The sequence below is a fragment of the Oncorhynchus keta genome, chromosome 32 (assembly GCF_023373465.1).
Source record: "Oncorhynchus keta strain PuntledgeMale-10-30-2019 chromosome 32, Oket_V2, whole genome shotgun sequence".
NCBI classification, from domain to species: Eukaryota; Metazoa; Chordata; class Actinopteri; order Salmoniformes; family Salmonidae; genus Oncorhynchus; species Oncorhynchus keta.
In genome coordinates this window covers 33,684,036-33,706,816 of record NC_068452.1, presented here as the reverse complement: position 1 = coordinate 33,706,816, position 22,781 = coordinate 33,684,036, and the positions used below count along the sequence as shown (strand labels likewise).

Here is a 22,781-nt window from a genome sequence, read left to right as displayed (position 1 = left end):
ATCAAATCATACAGTCACTTTTTTTGACCAAACTTAATTAGTGTTTCATCTGGAAATACATGTTTCACATTCACAATGCAATACATGTTTGTTTAAAGTAATTGCTTTTCACAATGCAATGTTCACTTTACTTTTGCTATGATTGTCTTCTCATTTTTTAAATGACATTTTACTATTAACCGACTGCTCTTAATTGATAATCACTTAACCGTTTGGTAAACCTATAGATTTTACATTTTTTTTCTACTACAGTTTTAGAGAACTAGATAATGAAAAAGTATGTTTGTAAAGTATAAATATATATATACTAGAATGTACTATTATGATGATGAAGCATTTATAAGCATTTTAGAAGCATTTCACTGCACAAATAAAATAACATAAAATTGCATTTGTCACTTCTTAAATAACGGGTGTAGATTAACAGTGACATACTTACTTATGGTCCCTTTCCTACAATGCAGAGAGAAAGAGAGAAAAATGACAGAATGGGTACCAGTACTTGTGCACTTGCGATAACATCTGTAAATCTGTGTACGCAACCAATATACTTTGATTTGATTTGACTATTAGGATTTTACTGCAAAACATTTAGAATCTGATATTGACAAGATCAGAGATGTTCTCTGTCATACAATTGAAAACAGCGGTAACTACACATTTGGTCAAATTGAGTTAAGACTGAAATCAGGCTTTGTAGTCTCCTGGTTCAATTATCTTCCATTTTCAGAGAAAATTCAGTTTCAAATGTGCAGTAACTACAATATCCACGTAAGAACCAACGCAAACAGCAGTAAGTGAAGTTACTAAGTGAAGTTCCTAAGTGAAGTTCCTGCAGTTTGCCTTGGTATTCTAATGGATTCTGAGTTCAGGCCATCCCAATCATGACATGCCCTCACACACACCATGAGACAGTCAAAAGGTTTGATAAACACATTTAGATTGTAGATACTGTACTTTTCTTTTGCATTACCCATATAGTTGTTTGTCATACAAAGGCAGAGTGCAGTATCAGCATTTCAGGGGTCATAGGTCACAGGTCAGGTAAGTGGTCATGGTTATAATAAGATAATATATCAGTGCATTATCACTTATCTACCTACAACATATTTGCGCGGGAGAGTAAAAAAATACTTTAAAGCCATTTTTCTCAGATTCTTTGCCTTAGTATGGCATTTCAGGTGGCTGCCCTGCCCTTGGCCTGAGTCTGCCTCCTGGCCCTCCTATCGTCATGGGCATACCTCCCTGAAAACAATGACACTATACTTTGCGCAGACCTGTTCTGCCTTAAGGTGGAACTGACATCTGTTCATATACACCTCCAGGAAGAATATTACACCTTTTTTTTAATCGGACAAGCAAGCATTTAGATATGGTCATTTTCACGTTTTCATAAATTTATAGAATGTTTGGGAATGACGTATAGTAAGGCATTTGTAAAAATTGTAGCAATATAGAGTGCGTTTGGACAATTAATAGGCACTGCAGTAAATAAAACCCCCAAAAAACATCTGTCTCGTCCAAGCCCGGAGTCTACGCAGACCGGTGCGCCATAGCCAATCAGAGTTACAGTAGGCCTATATGCAAACAAGCCATTTGCCACATGGGCCTGCCATCATTCGAACTGGACTGTGTGTTTACAGGCAGTAAGGCCTGCCATCATTCGAACTGGACTGTGTGTTTACAGGCAGTAAGGCCTGCCATCATTCACTTTGAACTGGACTGTGTGTTTACAGGCAGTAAGGCCTGCCATCATTCACTTTGAACTGGACTGTGTGTTTACAGGCAGTAAGGCCTGCCATCATTCACTTTGAACTGTAATTAACTGGTCGTTGTAATTAACTGGTCGTTAAAACAACTTAATTGAGAAGATGTTATGTTGTGTTTTGGTGATTAAATCAATTTCATAGTAAGCTTATATTTATATCAATGGTTGTTTGGTGAAAGATGTCTCCAAACAAAATGAGTGCACAATAAAAGGTTAGAGGTCAGTTCGTGTTTCCTGCTGGTTTCCCAACTCTACTTTCTAACACCAATTCATCAGTCTCTGAAGAAATACAGATCTGAGTTAGAAGGTATGTGAGCATGTGTGTTTCAGTGTGGGGCAGAAAGTGGCAGATGGAGTTTGTAAGTGTGTGTGTGTGCGTGTGTGTGTGCGTGTGCGTGTGTGTGTGTGTGTGTGTGTGTGTGTGTGTGTGTGTGTGTGTGTGTGTGTGTGTGTGTGTGTGTGTGTGTGTGTGTGTGCACGTGTGGGTTCTTGTTTGTGCCTGTCCGTGTGTGTGCTTGTTTGTGTGTGTGTGTGTGTTTTGGCTCCATTCTGAATGCGTAAACTCCGCCTCCGTGGGAAAGGCTGATGTATACAAGTGAATGGCTAATGATGTGTAAGCTCTACATTCAACTGAGCTCAGCCCACCTACTGCCAACTCTGCCACTGCAGCATGGAAGACAAGTGGTACTCACACAGTCCTTATCATCAGTTCATGTCATTATGTATACAAGGATATTCATACACAGACACATTTAATCATATCCTGATCATGATCCCTTCACTTTTCTGGATGGAAAACATGATCATATATATTGGGTCATTGGTGGGATGATGACTGGGATTCATAGACTTTGTATCAATAGAGAATAGGTTAAAACTTTGTTTTATCTGAGGTGCATGGATCCTCTTTGCGTGACCAACGAGGGGACTTAGTGTGCACCCTAACACTGCCTCTCCTTTTATCTGTCTGTTTTCTATTTTTCCTCACTCTCACTTTCTCTTTCAATCAGACTGCAAGATGAGATGGTTCTTAGACAGGATGCAGAGAGCAACTTGAACGCCTTTAGACAGGTGAGGTCATTTCTCTCATAATTTGTATCAATTTAACTATTATTTACCATGTCCCTGTTTGCATGTGATCTTCACAGCCCGTGTTTTTATATGAGGAATATACAGGTCACATTGACCTAAGGATTCTCTGTGTGTAGGATGTGGATGAGGCATCTCTGAACCGTGTCCAGTTGGAGAGGAAGATAGACACGCTGCAGGATGAGATTGCCTTCCTCAAGAAGATCCACGAGGAGGTGAGCTTCAGCTTCCCCTCGTCTCTATGGCAATCTCTAGTCCTTACTGACCAACCTCTCTTTCCATCTCTGAAGTAAATAGTGAATATTCAGAGAGTGAAAGAGGTGACCTTTAACCTGTAAGCCTGTGGTTGGTTCTCTATAGGAGCTGCGTGAGCTGCAGGAGCAGCTGATGGCCCAGCAGGTCCATGTGGATGTGGACGTGTCCAAGCCAGACCTGACCGCTGCTCTGAGGGACATCCGGGTCCAGTATGAGTCCGTGGCCTCCTCGAACATTCAGGAGACGGAGGAGTGGTACCGCTCCAAGGTCATATCAGAAAGCTTGGGCTATTGCATATACATGTACCCACATTACTGTACAGGCACAGGCACAGGGACAGACACACTACCATACAGATAAACATACATACAGCCAGGTGTTGCACAATGCACACATTGACAACACACTATAAGATGCCGACTTTTAAACTGTCCTGTCTCTCCTTTTGTTGTTATGCACAGTTTGCCGACTTGACCGACGCAGCGACTCGGAATGCAGACGCCTTGCGATTGGCCAAACAGGAGGGCAACGAGTACCGCCGGCAACTCCAGGCCATGACCTGTGATGTGGAGGCGCTCCGTGGAACAGTGAGTTGTCCAATCAGAGCAGAGTGTGCTGTATCAACAATGAGACATAAGAAGACCATGAGTTCCATGACTCCCCTCTCTAACTGAACCACCTCTCCTCTTTCATCTCTTTCCAAAACTCTTCCCCCTTCCTTTCCTTCTCCCTCTCTTCCTCCTCTCCTGCAGAACGAGTCTCTGGAGCAGCAGCTGCGTGAGATGGAGGACCGTTTCTCCGTGGAGACGGCTGGTTACCAGGATACAGTGGGTCATCTGGAGGAGGAGATCCAGACTCTGAAGGAGGGGATGGCCAGACACCTGCAGGAGTACCAGGACCTGCTCAACGTCAAACTGGCCCTGGACATAGAGATCGCTACCTACAGGAAGCTGCTGGAGGGAGAGGAGAGCAGGTGAGGAGATAACAGTGGAGAGGGAGGAGGATGGTGGAGGGAGAGGAGGGGTGGAGAGGAGAGGAAGGAGGGTAGAAGGTAGGAAGAGAGGAGGAGGGAAGGAGAGAGAGGGTGTTGGAGGGAATAAAGTGGAAAAAAAGAATGTGGATCTAATGAGCTGGGTCGGGAGGAGACAGTGTGATGAAGAAAGAAAATACAATAGGTGGTGGCTGGTAGCTACTGATACTCTCTCTTCCTTTTCCTCAGGATCACTGTTCCAATGCAGAGCTTCTCCAACCTGCAGTTCAGAGGTGAGTAAGGGTATCCTGACCCAGATATATTAGCGTAGTCTATCATGACATTTAATAATTTACCCCAGCCATATGAATGATGTGCTGATGCATAAATCTGAAGTTAGGATTCGGCTCTGACTGGATTCATGGGCATCTGAAAGCTAAACGTCTCTCTCACCCTCTCCCTGAGTATAGAGACCAGTATGGACACTAAGTTCTCTCCAGAGGCCCATGTCAAGAGGAGCATCATAGTGCGGACTGTGGAGACTAGAGACGGGGAGGTATGTAGAACATCATAGACCATTGAATGAGTCCATGGGGGATTTATTCCCATATCAGATGTGTGAATGTGCTTGCTTCCTGCTTAGCTCCTCCAGAGGGCAGCATGCTACATTGTATAATTCAATACATGCAATTTCACAAGCTTTCAGATCACTTATAGACAGTCCCTCCCTACTGCATCTACAACCCAACATGCCCTGTTCCCTGCTCTGTGTTTCAGATCATTAAGGAGTCTACGGCTGAGAGGAAGGAGATTCCTGACAGTCCTTAAAGGACACAAATGGTGCTAGCTATATGTCTGTCATACTGTCCCCACTCCCCAGTAATGCTTAGAGGCCTTGCATGATAAAGATACCCTTTCCTGACCAGGCACCTCCCTCTTCTCCAAACCTCAAAGTCTCCCCAGTTGCAACCACCTCACCATCCCCTTCCTCCCCTCTTCATCATCACCCCCAGACCATGCTACATCATTAAATACTTAGGATTTGCATTTTGTTGAAAAAAAAAATCCCACATTGCGTCCTTGTTAGCATTTTTGCCAAAAAAGTATTATTTTTGTATTGCTGTAACTGGAGATAGGCTTTAGTGCTGGGAAGTGTGGCCATGCACCTTAGAAGGAAGGGTCTTGGACTACTACCCTTCGTGATTTAATGCTTGGAAATGTATATTTTGTTCAGCTCATAATAGTGACAGATCAGAGTGGGAAATGTTCTCAATGTGTTCGGATAGTAGCCAGAGAGGAGGCCTTGAAATGTAGTGATTGTTATTCAGCTCGTGGCAGAGGGGTCGTGCTGAAGTTGTGTGGTTTGAGTGGATGTGAGAAGTCAAGAGGAAAGTACAGTTGCTGGGGTTAGCAGTGGACAGGATGGGTCTCAGACAAGGAAGATGACGTGTGAATGACAGTGCTTTTGGCAGAACTGTTGGTGAAAAGAAAGAAGCTGATGTAACTCTCCTCTAGGGCCAAACACCATATCCCTTTCATCCCTCCGTTATACAATGCCCCCCTCTGGATGCAGTGTCTCTTGTTCCACTGTTTCATTGCAACATCATATTTTAACACTAGAACAGCGCCTGTGAACATCCACTTACGCACCAGGGGTGAGAGGGACAGGACGGAGGTGATACAGGGAGTATTGACGAGACCCTTACCTCTGAAATCCCCTGTTCCTCCCCCAGCTCCATCTCTGGAGTGTCAGTGATTGTAGAGAGACACAAAAGAGGGTGTTGCTGAGATAGCTTGGTGGTGGTGGAGCGGGTGGGGTTACATGGTGTCTCCCTGATGACAGCCCTCTCCAAGAAACCCTGGGGGGGGTTGGAGGGTTGGAGGAGAGGAGGAGATGAGGAGAGGAGGAGAGGAGGAGGGGGGGCTTGGAAGGTGGGGGGGTTGGAGGGTTGGAGGAGAGGAGGAGAGGAGGAGAGGAGGAGGGTTGGAGGAGAGGAGGAGAGGAGGAGGGTTGACTACAGACTGCTTTTCATTCTTCACTAAAGACAAACCGTAACCATCTTCTAATGTGCCTGCCTTTCTTTCACATCTCCCTTCCCTCTGCTTTGCCTTCATGTCTTCACCTGTCAGCTCTAGATACTATTTATTCTCTTCCTGTCTGCCTCTTACAGTAGCCACAGCTGAACCACACTGCAGTAGGTCTAAGAAAAACCTACAAGATGTGAATATAACCTTACTTTTGACCAACATTATTACAACCCGCTAACAACAATAAAGCCATTTTGTTTGATTAGTATTTGTGTCTGAATGAGTCTTTTGTGAATGACAGTTTTTATTTGCTTTCTTTTGTCCAACACAAGCTGCTGCTTGGATTGAATGTGTACCGTTGTATGATTGTGTGTGCTCATGAAATGAAGATAGATCCAGTACCAGCTCACTGATGGACCTTTTTCATGACTTTATTTTACATACCCAGCACCTCCAAGTTGTTGATGTGCGTACACCACGTGAGAAACTCGTTGAGTGGGGCGCCAGATTTCAGGAGGACAGTTGGGCACTTGTTGATTGATCATAATCAATAGAACCCACATAGTCATAATCAACATGTGTCATTTATCATAATGATAATCATCCATCCATATGTAGGCTCCTGTTTGCGGTATCTGTCTGCGGTGAATGAGTATAACTGAGTCTGACAGCCAATCTCTGTATCAGGTTCCACATTAGAGGTATGTGGGAGAGATGATGACTGGCATGGCAGACCGCTGAGATTGACAGGAGGGATCAATGTTCATCATCATCATCACTACGTTGGTTGTTGTCCAGTGGCGAGGGGAATTGAGGTGGGAGGGTTCAGCACCAAAGCCTAGATTTACAGTACTGTCATCGTCACTTGTCAGTGTCATTGTCAGTGCTCTGCCCAGGACCCTACAGAAGCACATAGACAGTATATTCTCTCACAGACGGGGTCAGACTGTAACACTGTGTTGAATGATCTAACAACCTATCCACACGTTCAGCCCTCAAGGACCCTTCACTTCACTCCCTGCCCAGACTCTCTGAGTCTTCCTGTAAGGACAATGACTCAAACAGAGATTATATAAGTGCCCCCCCCCACACACACACACACACAACCTCACCATATACACTGCTCTCTGGGCCCCTTCTGACAAACAGCCAGAAAGGAGTTGAAGGAGGAAACATGTGTACGTGTGTATGTATGTGCTGGGCAGGTATATAGGAGTCCCAGTCACGCAGAGGCCATCCTTTGCTCATTGTACAGCTAATGTGTTTCTGTGTGTTAGTGTGTGTGTATCAGTGGAGGCAGGAGGGAGGAGCTATAGGAGGACAGGTTCATTGTATTGGCTGGAATATAAAAATGGAACTGCGTCAAACATGTGCTTTCCATATGTTTTATGTGTTTGATACTGTCCCATTTATACCGTTCCAGCCATTACAATGAGCCCGTCCTCCTGGAGCTCCTCTCAGAAACCACCACTGGTGTGTATGTGCACATGTGTATGTGTGTTTGTGTGTGTGTGTGTGCAGTACAGTACTGTAGGGGAGCAGGTTGAGAGCTTCAAGTTCCTTGGTATCCACATCACCAACAAACTATCATGGTCCAAACACACCAAGACAGTTGTGAAGAGGGCACGACAACGCCTATTCCCCCTCAGCAGACTGAAAAGATTTGGCATGGGTCCTCAGATCCTCAAAAAGTTCCACAGCTACACTATCGAAAGCATCCTGACTGGTTGCATCACTACCTGGTATGGCAACTGCTCAGCCTCCGACCGCTAGGCACTACAGAGGGTAGTGCGAACGGCCCAGTACATCACTGGGGCCAAGCTTCCTGCCATCCAGAACCTCTATAACAGGCAGTGTCAAATTGCCAAAGACTCCAGCCACCCAAGTCATAGACTGTTCTCTCTGCTACAGCACGGCAAGCAGTACCGGCGTGCCAAGTTTAGGTCCAAACGGGTCCTTAACAGCTTCTACCCCCAAACCATAAGACTCCTGAACAGCTAATCAAATGGCTACCCAGACTATTTGCATTGCCCCACACCCCTCTTTTACACCACTGCTACTCTCTGTTTATTATCTATGCATAGACACTTTAACTTTACCTACATGTACATATTACCTCAATTACCTCGACTAACCAATGTCCCCACACATTGACTCTGTACCAGCACCCCCTGTATATAGCCTCCACATTGACTCTGTACCTGTACCCCCTGTATATAGTCTCCACATTGACTCTGTACCAGTACCCCCCGTATATAGCCTCCACATTGACTCTGTACCTATACCCCCTGTATATAGCCTCCACATTGACTCTGTACCAGTACCCCCTGTATATAGCCTCCACATTGACTCTGTACCAGTACCCCCCGTATATAGCCTCCACATTGACTCTGTACCGGTACCCCCTGTATATAGCATCCACATTGACTCTGTACCAGTACCCCCTGTATATAGCCTCCACATTGACTCTGTACCGGTACCCCCCGTATATAGCATCCACATTGACTCTGTACCGGTACCCCCTGTATATAGCCTCCACATTGACTCTGTACCAGTACCCCCTGTATATAGCCTCCACATTGACTCTGTACCAGTATCCCCTGTATATAGCCTCCACATTGACTCTGTACCGGTACCCCCCGTATATAGCATCCACATTGACTCTGTACCAGTACCCCCTGTATATAGCCTCCACATTGACTCTGTACCAGAACCCCCTGTATATAGCCTCCACATTGACTCTGTACCTATACCCCCTGTATATAGCATCCACATTGACTCTGTACCAGTACCCCCTGTATATAGCCTCCACATTGACTATGTACCAGTACCCCCTGTGTGTAGCCTCCACATTGACTCTGTACCGGCACCCCCCTGTATATAGCCTCCACATTGACTCTGTACCAAAACCCCCTGTATATAGCCTCCACATTGACTGCATTGTTGGTTAAGGGCTTGTAAGTAAGCATTTCACTGTAAGGTCTACTACACCTGTTGTATTTGCCGCATGTGACAAATAAAATAAACATTTGATTTGATGTGTCTATTTAGCCTGGCTCTTGTCAGTGGACTGGCGTGTCTCAGGTCTGGGATGGAGGTGGCCTCGAGCTGAAGGAATTCTGGCTAGATAAAACACTCACTCCACCAGGGTGTGGGCCCTGACGCCTGGCCCACTGAAACTTTTCCAGACAATCTTTCAGAGGTGGGGGTAAGGACTGGTTACTATTGAAGAGCTTTTTCTCCTCAGCAGCTATACTTACTGTAGAACTACGAAGAGAAAGGGGTGACAATGAAGTTATCTAAAGAGTGTGCTTTTCAAAATCCTCCACACTTCATCCTCTCCCTTGTTGACCCAAAACATCACTCAACCCTGTACACCCCACCCATGGCTTGTTGACCCCAAACATCAATCAACCCTGTACACCCACCCATGGCTTGTTGACCCCAAACATCACTCAACCCTGTACACCCCACCCATGGCTTGTTGACCCCAAACATCACTCAACCCTGTACACCCCACCCATGGCTTGTTGACCCCAAACATCAATCAACCCTATACACCCCACCCATGGCTTGTTGACCCCAAACATCAATCAACCCTGTACACCCCACCCATGGCTTGTTGACCCCAAACATCACTCAACCCTGTACACCCCACCCATGGCTTGTTGACACCAAACATCAATCAACCCTGTACACCCCATCCATGGCTTGTTGACCCCAAACATCAATCAACCCTGTACACCCCATCCATGGCTTGTTGACCCCAAACATCAATCAACCCTGTACACCCCACCCATGGCTTGTTGACCCCAAACATCACTCAACCCTGTACACCCCATCCATGGCTTGTTGACCCCAAACATCAATCAACCCTGTACACCCCACCCATGGCTTGTTGACCCCAAACATCACTCAACCCTGTACACCCCACCCATGGCTTGTTGACACCAAACATCAATCAACCCTGTACACCCCATCCATGGCTTGTTGACCCCAAACATCAATCAACCCTGTACACCCCATCCATGGCTTGTTGACCCCAAACATCAATCAACCCTGTACACCACACCCGTGGCTTGATGACCCCAAACATCAATCAACCCTGTACACCCCACCCATGGCTTGTTGACCCCAAACATCAATCAACCCTGTACAACCCATCCATGGCTTGTTGACCCCAAACATCAATCAACCCTGTACACCCCATCCATGGCTTGTTGACCCCAAACATTACACAACCCTGTATAAAGCCACCCTGCCACCCTGCATACCACTGCTGGCTTGCTTCTGAAGCTAAGCAGGGTGTGTTCTAGTCAGTCCCTGGATGGGAGACCAGATGCTGCTGGAAGTGGTGTTGGAGGGCCAGTAGGAGGCACTCTTTCCTCTGGTCTAAAAAAATATCCCTACCCAGGGAAGAGATTGGGGACACTGCCCTGTGTAGGGTGCTGTCTTTCAGATGGGATGTTAAACGGGTGTGCTGACTCTCTGAGGTCATTAAAGATCCCATGGCATTTATTGTAAGAGTAGGGGTGTTAACCCTGGTGTCCTTGCTAAATTCCCAATCTGGCCCTCAAACCATTCACAGTTTACAGTTGGCTCATTCATCTGTCTCCCCTGTAACTATTTCCCAGGTTCTTGCTGTAATGAGAATGTGTTCTCAGTCAACTTACCTGGTAAAATAATGGAATAAATACAATCCAACCATGGCTTATGCACTCACAGGGCTCCTGGCAATACAGACCTCTTCATTCCATGAGAGAGGATGTCTAAAATGACCCGTTGTTTGTACTCAAATAGTAATTCAAATGAGTATCCTGCTGTCTTCTTTCCCTGACACTAGTGTGTGTTTGTTAGCTCTCTACGCTAACAGAATCCATAATGAGCTCCCTAATGCATTTGTTTGTATCAGCGCAGAACATCAAGCACTCTTTCTCATCAATCAGTACTCAGCTCTTATTATGTAAAGGTACACAGAGAACTAATGCTGGTAATGAGATGCTAGATGTGTGAGCATCATATACATGCCCTATCTCTGTGTTGCAGCCAGCACCCTTCTCCTCTCAGCCCCCTTGTCCTCTCCCCTCTTCACTACACATTCCTGCACTACTCGGCCCTGTCACCAAAGGGTCATGGGAAGGCATGTGTGCTTGTTGGTTAATTTTAGCCCTCATTTCATCAAGCCCATTGAGACAAAACACAGAACAAGCACGTCAACCCCTCCACCAAACACCACCACCCTAAAGCAACTCTCTCTGTCTCTTTGATTCTCTAGCAGACTCCATAAACAGCTGCAGTGACTTTTGACACACTAAGGCTACATTTACACAGCCTGCCCAATTCTGATATTTTTTTCCACATATTGCTATTTTGACCAATCACATCAGACCTTCTCACTGCACCTTTGAGACTGCTGAGACTTGAGACTGCTGCTCTATGTACATTGTCACTGAACCCATTTCATATGTATATACTGTATTCTAGTAAAGGCTCATCCTATATAACTACTTCTGTACACACCTTTTCTATTCATATACTGTCCATTATGTCTATAAACACACCATTATATCTATAATGGACTCTGACATTGCTCATTCTGATATTTCTTAATTTATTTGATTTTATTTGGGGGATTTGTGTGTATTTTTTTCTATGTTTAGGTATTACTGCACTGTTTAAGCTAGATACATAAGCATTTCACTGCACCTGCGATAAAATATGCAAAATATGTGGAATCAACCAATCAAACACTAAGTATATCTTTGTTGATGGCTATTGACAACTCGACCGATCGTTATCAAGAGGACGTAATCAAGAGGTAATACAATAAGGAACTTTAGGTCAATCAATGTTGGGATGGTTCATATTTCAGTTTTTTACAATCACCTTGGTACTAATTTCAGAACCTTGATGTCATTTTTTAAAACTTTAGACACAAAACTCACAACTGATGATCAAAATGAAATTTTTTCAAAACTCTAACACTTTCCAATTGCTTGGATACAATACACAAACAGCTAAGATCATTTGTTCATTGAACTAAAATCACCTGTTCAGAATGACACGACTTAACATCAAAGTATTACCATTTCTAAATGCAATTCACACATTACATTACAACTGACGAACAATACTCCATGTTTAGATCATGAAAGTTTCAGGGTAACGAGATCCATTGACACCAATTACCGTGGAACATGAACCAATTGGACTACATTATCTATGGATGTAATATTTCATCATCATTCTTTATCAGACACTGTTTTGTATGGTCCCATGTACCACTTTTCCAGACCATGTTTTCAGATTTGACATCACTGTAACACTCTCTTTATTAGGTACACCTATCTCATACTGGGTAGGACCCCCTTTTGTCTCCACAACAGCCTGAATTATTCCCGGTGTTGTACGTTAAGAGATGCCCTTCTGCACACCACTGTTTTAAACGGCTGTTATTTGAGTATTTGTGGCCTTTCTTTTAGCTTGAATGAGTCTGGACATTCTCCTCTGACCTCTCTCATTAACAAGGTGTTTTTGCCCACAGAACTGCCTCTCACTGAATGTGTTTTGTTTATCGCACCATTCTCTGTAAACTCTAGAGGCTGTAGTGCGTAAAAATCCCAGGAGGGCAGCTGTTTCTGAGATGCTGGAACCACCATGTGTGGCACCTTGCCCGTTCTAATGTTTGGTCGAACAACAACTAAAGCTCTCTATACTCTATATACTGAGTTGCAGGCAGCCACATGATATGCTGTTCGAAGGAGCTATTTGTGTTAACATGCAGGTGTAGCTAATAAAGTATGCAGGCCCTTGTCATTTTCCAATACTGCCAACTCGTTACTGATGATTGATTTCACATTGTGGTACGAGTATATAGTGAAATGTGTGGTATCCATCTACGACAACACAGAGATAACATGGAGCCAGCAGGTGATCCAGGTCACAATAGAGGTCAAGCAGTGGGAGGAGGAAGACGAGGAAGACGTGGTGGTCAAAGGAATGGCAGGGGACAAGCACCCCTTCTGAGAGGTGGTTGTGGGCCTCGTTTGAGAGGTGTGGGGGAACGTGGTAGAGGACAAGCACCCCTTCTGAGAGGTGGTTGTGGGCCTCGTTTGAGAGGTGTGGGGGAACGTGGTAGAGGACAAGCACCCCTTCTGAGAGGTGGTTGTGGGCCTCGTTTGAGAGGTGTGGGGGAACGTGGTAGAGGACAAGCACCCCTTCTGAGAGGTGGTTGTGGGCCTCGTTTGAGAGGTGTGGGGGAACGTGGTAGAGGACAAGCACCCCTTCTGAGAGGTGGTTGTGGGCCTCGTTTGAGAGGTGTGGGGGAACGTGGTAGAGGACAAGCACCCCTTCTGAGAGGTGGTTGTGGGCCTCGTTTGAGAGGTGGGGGAACGTGGTAGAGGACAAGCACCCCTTCTGAGAGGTGGTTGTGGGCCTCGTTTGAGAGGTGTGGGGGAATGTGGTAGAGGACAAGCACCCCTTCTGAGAGGTGGTTGTGGGCCTCGTTTGAGAGGTGTGGGGGAACGTGGTAGAGGACAAGCACCCCTTCTGAGAGGTGGTTGTGGGCCTCGTTTGAGAGGTGTGGGGGAACGTGGTAGAGGACAAGGCCAAGGACCAAGACAGCGGCAGCAACAGCAGAGAGTGTCCAATGAAATAAATCAATAAATAAATAATAAATCTGAGCAATAGTTGTAGACCAGGTCGTAAATCATGGCACGACAATGACTGAGGCAGCTACAATAATTCAACCAAACCTCAGAAGATCAACCGTGGCCTCAATCATCAGAACTTTCCGCAATGAGAACTGGTAAGTCTTCAGTATGCGCTAAACATTAGGCTACTCTCAATTGTCAAATGACTGTATACTGCATGCCAATATGTACCACAGAGTAGGTGATGTGACTAAATGTGTTCTTACTGTCATTTTCCCTGCAGAATATAGACTAGGCCAAATGGGGGAGGCAGAGGCAAAATTCTGACTGACCAACAAGAACGGTCTGTGGTCAATTTGGTTCGGGACAGAAATTATAGTCGCCTTACAGAAATTGGACAATGACGACATGTTCAACAATGTGGAAGCCATAAGTTTGCTGACTATTGCCTGCATGCTGAAAAGGCACCAGGTGTCTCTAAAACAACTATACGGTGTGCCTTTTGAAAGAAATGCAGACAGAGTGAAGCAACTGAGGACTGAGTATGTTCAGGCGTGTTCAGTTTCAAGATGCCTGTTGTGAAAAATTCCCCAAAAATGCCACATCATTATAATCAACAATTCTCTTTCCAAAAGGTATTTTTAGAGGGTGATGGAGCTGGATGCTGACGAAAACCATCACAAATTCCTCTTTTTGAATGAGGCAGGCTTCAACCTGGCCAAGACAAGGAGGAGAGGTCAGAATTTTGTTGGCCAGCGGGAAACCAACCAAGTACCTGGACAACGTGGGGCCAACATCGCCATGTGTGTGGCTATATTGGAAGATGGTGTGGATCATCGTATTGGATCATATAATGCAGCTCTCCTTGTAACCTTCCTTGATGAGCTAAATCAGGTCTGTAGAGCTGATGGCGTGACCTATGTCATTGTGTGGGATAATGTCAGGTTCCACCATGCTCAAATGGTGCTAGCATGGTTTCAGGCCCATCCACGATTTACCACCCTGTACTGACTCCTTACTCTCCTTTCCTTAACCCGATAGAGGAATCGTTCTCCACATGGGGGTGGAAGGTATATGATCGGGGCCTTCACGAACAAGCTACCCTTCTCCAGGCCATGGATGACGCATGCAATGACTGTCACGGTTTTCTTCCTGGGAAGGAGAGGCGGACCAAAACGCAGCGTGGTTGAAGTTCATGGTTCTTTAATAAGAAAACTCAAAACATGAACAAACTACAAAACAATAAACGTGAAAACCGTAACAGTCCTAACTGGTGCATAAAACACAAAGACAGGAAACAATCACCCACAAAATACCCAAAGAATATGGCTGCCTAAATATGGTTCCCAATCAGAGACAACGATAAACACCTGCCTCTGATTGAGAACCACTCTAGGCAACCATAGACTTTCCTAGACAACTAAACTGAACACAACCCCATTAATCTAATAAACCCCTAGACAAGACGAAACACAATAAATCACCCATGTCACACCCTGGCCTAACCAAAATAATAAAGAAAACAAAGATAACTAAGGCCTGGATTCGCCATGCCCGAAGATTCTTCCCAAGATGTTTGGCTAATGAAATCATCCATTGTGATGTGGATGAGAACCTGTGGCCAAATCCACAAGACAGGGTTGATGGAAATATAGAAGTACAGTAATTAATCCTTTGTTTTGCTTTTTACAGTAAGCCAGCTGAGGAACACTGCAGTTGATGTTTTACTGTATTTTTAAATAAAAATTCTAGCTAATTATTTTTTCTTTGATTCAAAGAAACCTATGTTGTGATTTTATTGTATTTCATCATCAAATGTCAAGTTTTGTTCAACGATTCCACTGTGTCTGTAGTATTCTCTCTACTAGTCTTTTTACAGTGATGTATTCACGTGTAGTATCATAATGTATCACATATTTTGTACTACAATATTTAATGATTGTACAAAGAACTACACAGTGAAACTATCGGTATCTTGTGTGTGGGTGATCTAAATTAATGTTCCTATGGTATATGGTATTTCATGACAAATTGTTTATTTGAACCAATGATTCTGCTATTGCACGGTTTCTTTAAAGATGTGAATCCACAATACAATGTTTTGAACATTGGACAGCCTGTGTTACAAGTGATGACTGTTTTGAGTTTTGTGTCTAGAGTTGTGAAAAATGACCGCAAGTTTCTGAAATGTCAAGGCTGTGGGTAACTGGTGAAAGGAGTCGGGCGCAGGAGAGCTGAGATGCGTGGACAAGGTATTTAATAAAAGACAACACCAGTATAAACACAATACTAAAAATACCGGAACCACGACATAAACGGGCGTAATAACAAAACCCGGCAACAAAATACCAGCTGTCAGAAACAGCCTGAACAATAAAACAAAAACGCACACAAACATGGGGGAATTGAAACCAGGTGTGTAGAAAACAAAGACAAAACAAATGGCTAGAAGGCCGGCGACGTCCTCTCGTACAAGGAGCGAGACCGACTCCGGCGGAAGTCATGACATGAAATTGCTATTTTATTTAACTAGGCAAGTCAGTTAAGAACAAATTCTTAATTACAATGACAGTTTATGAACAGTGGGGCAGAACAACAGAACAACAGATTTTTATCTTGTCAGCTCAGGGATTTGATCTAGCAACCTAGATCTAACCACCAGGTTACCTGCCGCCCCTGAAATGAGTGTCAAAGTGATTGTAAAAAACTGTATTCATAAGAAAAAGGGATATATAGACCGGTGTACAGGTACATACAGTTGAAGACAGAAGTTAACATACACTTAGGTTGGAGTCATTAAAACTTGTTTTTCAACCACTCCCCAAATTTATTATTAAATAACTATAGTTTAGGCAAGTCGGTTAGGACATCTACTTTGTGCATAACACAAGTCATTTTTCCAAATTGTTATACAGACAGATTATTTAATTTATAATTCACTGTATCACAATTCCAGTGGGTCAGAAGTTTACATGCACTAAGTTGACTGTGCCTTTAAACAGCTTGGAATATTCCAGAAAATCACGTCATGGCTTTAGAAGCTTCTGTTAGGCTATTGGACATAATTTGAGTCAATTGCAGGTGTATCTGTGGATGTATTTCAAGGCCTACCTTCAAACTCAGTGCCTCTTTGCTTGACATCATGGGGAAATCAAAATAAATCAGCCAAAACCTCCACAAGTCTGGTTCATCCTTGGGAGCAATTTACAAACGTCTGAAGGTACCACGTTCATCTGTACAAACAATAGTAGGCAAGTATAAACACCATGGAACCACGCAGCAGTCATACCGCTCAGGAAGGAAACGTTTTCTGTCTCATAGAGATTAACGTATTTTGGTACTTTGGTGCGAAAAGTGCAAATCAATTCCAGAACAACAGCAAGGGACCTTGTGTAGATGCTGGAGGAAACAGGTACAAAAGTATCTATATACACTGTAAAATTAGTCCTATGTCGACATAACCTGAAAGGCCGCTCAGCAAGGAAGAAGCCAGTGCTCCAAATCCGCCATAACAAAGCCAGACAATGGTTTGCAACTGCACATGTGAACAAAGATTGTACTTTTTGGGAGAAATGTCCTCTGGTCTGATGAAACAAAAATAGAACTGTTTGGCCATAATGACCATGCTTATGTTTGGAGGGAAAAGGGGAAGGCTTGCAAGCCGAAGAACACCATCCCAACCGTGAAGCACGGGGGTGGCAGCATCATGTTGTGGGGGCGCTTTTGTGCAGGAGTGACTGGTGCAATTCACAAAATAGATGGCATCATGAGGTAGAAAAATGATGTGGATATATTGAAGCAACATCTCAAGACATCAGTCAGGAATTTAAAGCTTGGTCACAAATGGGTCTTCCAGATGGACAATGACCCCAAGCATACTTCCAAAGTTGTGGAAAAATGGCTTAAGGACAACAAAGTCAAGGAGTGGACATCACAAAGCCCTGACCTCAATCATATAGAACATTTGTGGGCAGAACTGAAAAAGCGTGTTGCGAGCAAGGAGACCTACAAATCTGACTCAGTTACACCAGCTCTGTCAGGAGGAATGGGCCAAAATTCACCCAACTTATTGTGTGAAGCTTGGGAAGGCTACCCAAAATGTTTTACCCATATTAAACAATTTAAAGGCAATGCTACCAAAAACTAATTGAGTGTATGTAAACTTCTGACCCACTGGGAATGTGATGAAAGAAATAAAAGCTCAAATAAATAATTCTCTCTACTATTATTCTGATATTTCACATTCTTAAAATAAAGTGGTGATCCTAACTGACCTAAGACAGGGTATTTTTTACTAGGATTAAATGTGAAAAACTGAGTTTAAATGTAATTGGCAAAGGTGTATGTAAACTTCCGACTTCAACTATACATATATGGAAAAGCATCTATTCTTCTTAGAAACTGAGATAAGTGTTGTTCGGGAACACACACCCCAGTTGGTCATCAGTGCCTGTCTCTTCTCTGGCACAGATCCCATGTGGGCACTTGAGCCCTCTCCTGTGTCCCCTCAATAATCTACACCCGCACCTGCTGCCACACTGTCATCATAAAACAAAACTAGTTTCTGTGTGGGTGTGTGCATGTGTGGGTGTGTGCAAGTGTATGTTCAGGCCAGAGGAGGCTGGTGGGAGTAGCTATAGGAGGACAAGTTCATTGTAATGTCTGGAATGGAATAAATGGAGTCACACCTGGTTTCCATATGTTTGATGTCTTTGATACTGCTCCATTCAATCCATTCCAGACATTACAATGAGCCTGTCCTCCTATAACTCCTCCCTCCATCCTCCACAGGTCCAGGCCCTTGCCATTTTGGTAATGTGCATGTAATATAATGGTTAGGTTGGGGCCCTGCTATATACTGTCATCAAAACATACCCAGACTGTGTCTCTTGTTAAGTCGAGGTGCCCTCGCCGTTTCACATAATTTTCTGTGAATCTTCTCCAATCTTCTCAGCCGTCGCCAGTGTTATCAGTGACTGGCTCAAGGAGCAGAAGGTTGAAGGAGCTTTGAGACGTGAGACTGGAGAATTTGTACCAATGGTTTGACAGGATGAGTTGAGGCATGAGGCATTCTACTTGATGTGTTGATGACACCTTCCAGCCCATGTTAAGGTTTCTCTCCTTTACCTGTATCTTTTCTTATCTGCCTCTTGTCACATGACATATCAATGTGCTGTTATTCACCAAGTTGGTTCAGTGGCTGTTTATGAGGAGGGGATGCTGATTCCCACAATTGTGATATTGTTTGTCTTTTTTTATTATTAAAGGCCCAGTGTAGTCAAAAACGTGATTTCTCAGTGTTTTATATATATTTCCACCCTGTGACGTTGGAATAAAACTGTGAAATTGTGAAAATGATGACAATGCCCTTTTAGTGAAAGAGATGTTTGAAAAGACAGGCATAGCAAATTCTGTCTTGAGAAATTGCTCTTTGCTAAGAATCTACTTTTGTTTATTTTTGATCATTTTCATTTAAAACAATTGTTAATTAATTGTTACCCATAAATGATTTGATATTGTGATAAAAACGGCTGCATTGGACCATTAACTGTGTGGACACTTATAGTATGAATTCCCCAAATGAAACATGTATGGATCATACACAAACACACTGGACTGATACCCTTCACCCTGTCAATTATTGAGAGGCCAAAGAGAGAGAGAGAGTGGGGGACTATTTTGAGCGTAGAGACTTGTGATGTGCAGCGAAGCAGTTGATGAGGGTGTCTCTGCTCACTGTCAAAAAATGGCAGGCGCGTCTAGTGGGACGCGCCTGTCAAATGGGGAGGGCACCCTGTCAAATGGGGAGAGCATCCGAGATTCGCCAAATAGTAGCTTCTTCTACTGAAACGTAGCGGTTAGGACTTCGATTTACCCCTTTTCTTTCACTTCTCTTTGATCTTGTTGACGGGGAGGGCGGTGTGGATTTTTCTCCTCTTCATTAGATGATAACGACTGTCAAGGATAGACTAATTCTAGAGCCTGTTTATTATTTTGTAGGCAAAGTGAAACGTCTTGTGACTTTTATGACTATGAAATACCGTTTTTACACTTTCCTGTGTACCGCACGCAAAAACCGGCTTCCAGTTCTCTCTCCTGTGGAGCGAGCGCCTTTTTTTTTATCGCCCTAGCAACTGGTCCTCGCCGCTGCTGCCTTGTGACATTTCCTTGTCGCTTTGCTCACCAGCCATCGCATATTGAATTCGACTTTTTGCACCCGCCTGTATGTGGGGCCATTTTTGCATAGGGTATTTCCCTACTTCGTCTTCAATTCGATTTATTTAAAACTCTGGAGGTTCATGCGTCTGAGAAGTCTCATCTTTCTGCGTCAAAATGCCTGTGAGACGCGGTCATGTAGCCCTCCAGAACACTTATCTGGACACCATTATCCGAAAATTCGATGGACAAAGTAAGTGGACCCACTTTACATTATGACTGAAAAAGTAATAACATAATGTGACCATGAGCAAGCTGTTATAACTGTATAATCCCAACAACAAACAATTAGACTGGTTAGAAATGAAAGTGAATGCCTTTTCCATGTAACCTTTCAACCATGCAAAGTGTAATAAAATGTAAAGACAAATGCATTTGTCTAGTGGTCCCTTGTGCCCCCCTACACAATTTCTATTGATCCTAATATGAGTGCTACAAGGCTGTTTCTGTAATCAAGCAGATGATTCAGTTTAAGTCCGTCTGTCTGTCTGCCTGCCTGCCTGCCTGCCTGCCTGCCTGTCTGCCTGCCTGCCTCTGGCGATACTCCTCCTATCTCGACATTTGATTTACAGTTCAAATTTAGGTTATGTCCGTATGCATGTGCTGAATTTGCCAAATTGTCATGTTAATACTATAGGTTTGTGTGTTTAGTATGTCTTTGCACCTGCCTATGTTTTCCACATGTTGCATGAATTCACATGCTGCACTAGATTATATTGCATGAGTTAACATGTTCTCCGTTCTTAAACTGGTCAGACCACTGGATCCTGATAGAAACTGTACATAATGTCTTTGCTTTACAGAGTTTGCATGTGACCACTAACCACTACTACACACTCTATTAGTGCATATAACTGAGTGATATCCTTCTTGAACAGGACCTTATGCAGCTCATCACAGCACGCTTTACACCCACAGTGCCTCTTCGTTTTCGTGCTTTTGTCTTTAATTAAATGGTATCGTAGAAACTGCCCCAGAATTTCTTTGCAACCCACTCAAACAAAACATTATTGATCCATTCAGCAAAGAAGAAATCCAGTTGTTTAAAAAAGAGGAATGGCTCTGATTAGCACTGAACTTCAATTACAGTAGAAGAGCCCTATAACCTAGCTCAGGAGTGCCTATAACCTAGCTCAATAGTGGCCTATAACCTAGCTCAGGAGTGCCTATAACCTAGCTCAGTAGTGCCTATAACCTAGCTCAGTAGTGGCCTATAACCTAGCTCAGTAGTGGCCTATAACCTAGCTCAGTAGTGGCCTATAACCTAGCTCAGTAGTGGCCTATAACCTAGCTCAGTAGTGGCCTATAACCTAGTTCAGTAGAGGCCTATAACCTAGCTCAGTAGTGCCTATAACCTAGCTCAGTAGTGGCCTATAACCTAGCTCAGTAGTGGCCTATAACCCAGCTCAGTAGTGCCTATAACCTAGCTCAGTAGTGGCCTATAACCTAGCTCAGTAGTGGCCTATAACCTAGCTCAGTAGTGCCTATAACCTAGCTCAGTAGTGGCCTATAACCTAGCTCAGTAGTGGCCTATAACCTAGCTCAGTAGTGCCTATAACCTAGCTCAGTAGTGGCCTATAACCTAGCTCAGTAGTGGCCTATAACCTAGCTCAGTAGTGCCTATAACCTAGCTCAGTAGTGGCCTATAACCTAGCTCAGTAGTGGCCTATAATCTAGCTCAGTAGTGGCCTATAACCTAGCTCAGTAGAGCCCATAACCTAGCTCAGTAGTGGCCTATAAAGTAGCTCAGTAGTGCCTATAACCTAGCTCAGTAGTGGCCTATAACCTAGCTCAGTAGTGGCGTATAACCTAGCTCAGTAGTGGCCTATAACCTACCGCAGTAGTGGCCTATAACCTAGCTCAGTAGAGGCCTATAACCTAGCTCAGTAGTGGCCTATAACCTAGCTCAGTAGAGGCCTATAACCTAGCTCAGTAGTGGCCTATCTCCATGCTACTGTAAGTCTGACTGTGATTACTGTGCCTGTCACTGTCAGTGTTCTTCAGTCACAGTGTGAAGGCAGTCTGTTGACCACAGGGGTACGGCTCAAAATAACCCTCTCCACATTAAAGAGAGAAGATGCAATGTTCCACTTTTCACCTCAATTTCATGTAAAAGGATTTCAGCTTGTTTAATTTGCTGTGCTGGCAGGTGACATTTTGGAATTAATTGTGTTACTCTGGGATTTTCAAAGCTCTCTGCAGAGGGGTCCTCAGAGACAGATCGATAAGTCCCATCAAACTGATGTCTTCCTTATCTCTGTGTGCGTGTGTGCGTGCGTAAGCACCCTGCCGGGTGATGCGTGTGCCAAACCACTGCTGCTTAGCAACAATCTGAGTCTGGGTGTCTGTGTTCTGAGGCATTGATAATGACTTAGGATAGGATGTACTTTCCACCAAACGGCCTCACCTATTTACTCTACACAGAGGAGCAAGGAGGGGGAAGGGGTTCTGCGTTTTCTGGGTGAAGCTCCAAATCGCTCTCCTCATATTTGTTTAAATGGGGAAGAATGAGAGTTGTGTAACTTAGTTTCACGAGGGGATAAAAAGAGGAGTAGAGACAGAGTCAGAGGCACAGATGTTTGAGCAGCTTTTCAACCTAAACTGTACTGATTGAATATCACGCTGTACGACAATATCAGTGTAACTGATGTGACTTCGAAGGCAATTGTCATTAGCGCTGGAGACAATAGCCACACTCATGAACCTAGGTAAGGACGGCTGAAACCTATTGCAGTATATTATAATCTTGATTGCGGACTGTCATTGCTGAGTCCAGCTGCTCCGTATTAGTCCCTCTGGGGCC

At 44.1% G+C, this 22,781-nt stretch overlaps 2 protein-coding genes across 5 annotated transcripts in view; both read left to right on the top strand.

The window, feature by feature from the left end:
- LOC118381797 (glial fibrillary acidic protein-like) overlaps positions 1 to 5,638 on the top strand; it is a 7,024-nt gene extending 1,386 nt beyond the window's left edge. Inside the window, exons 2-9 of the mRNA XM_052491545.1 lie at positions 2,779 to 2,839; positions 2,977 to 3,072; positions 3,218 to 3,379; positions 3,574 to 3,699; positions 3,865 to 4,085; positions 4,332 to 4,375; positions 4,553 to 4,638; positions 4,860 to 5,638. Coding sequence (XP_052347505.1) covers positions 2,779 to 2,839; positions 2,977 to 3,072; positions 3,218 to 3,379; positions 3,574 to 3,699; positions 3,865 to 4,085; positions 4,332 to 4,375; positions 4,553 to 4,638; positions 4,860 to 4,910 — 847 coding nt within the window. The 3' untranslated portion in view covers positions 4,911 to 5,638. The remainder of the gene's footprint in view (positions 1 to 2,778; positions 2,840 to 2,976; positions 3,073 to 3,217; positions 3,380 to 3,573; positions 3,700 to 3,864; positions 4,086 to 4,331; positions 4,376 to 4,552; positions 4,639 to 4,859) is intronic.
- Positions 5,639 to 19,556: 13,918 nt separating this feature from the next.
- The window catches only part of LOC118381096 (potassium voltage-gated channel subfamily H member 6-like), a 35,637-nt gene continuing 32,412 nt past the window's right edge, over positions 19,557 to 22,781 (top strand). For all 4 annotated transcript variants that reach the window (XM_052491533.1, XM_052491534.1, XM_052491532.1 and 1 more), the window contains exon 1: positions 19,557 to 20,171. In XM_052491533.1, coding sequence (XP_052347493.1) covers positions 20,096 to 20,171 — 76 coding nt within the window. In that variant the 5' untranslated portion in view covers positions 19,557 to 20,095. The remainder of the gene's footprint in view (positions 20,172 to 22,781) is intronic.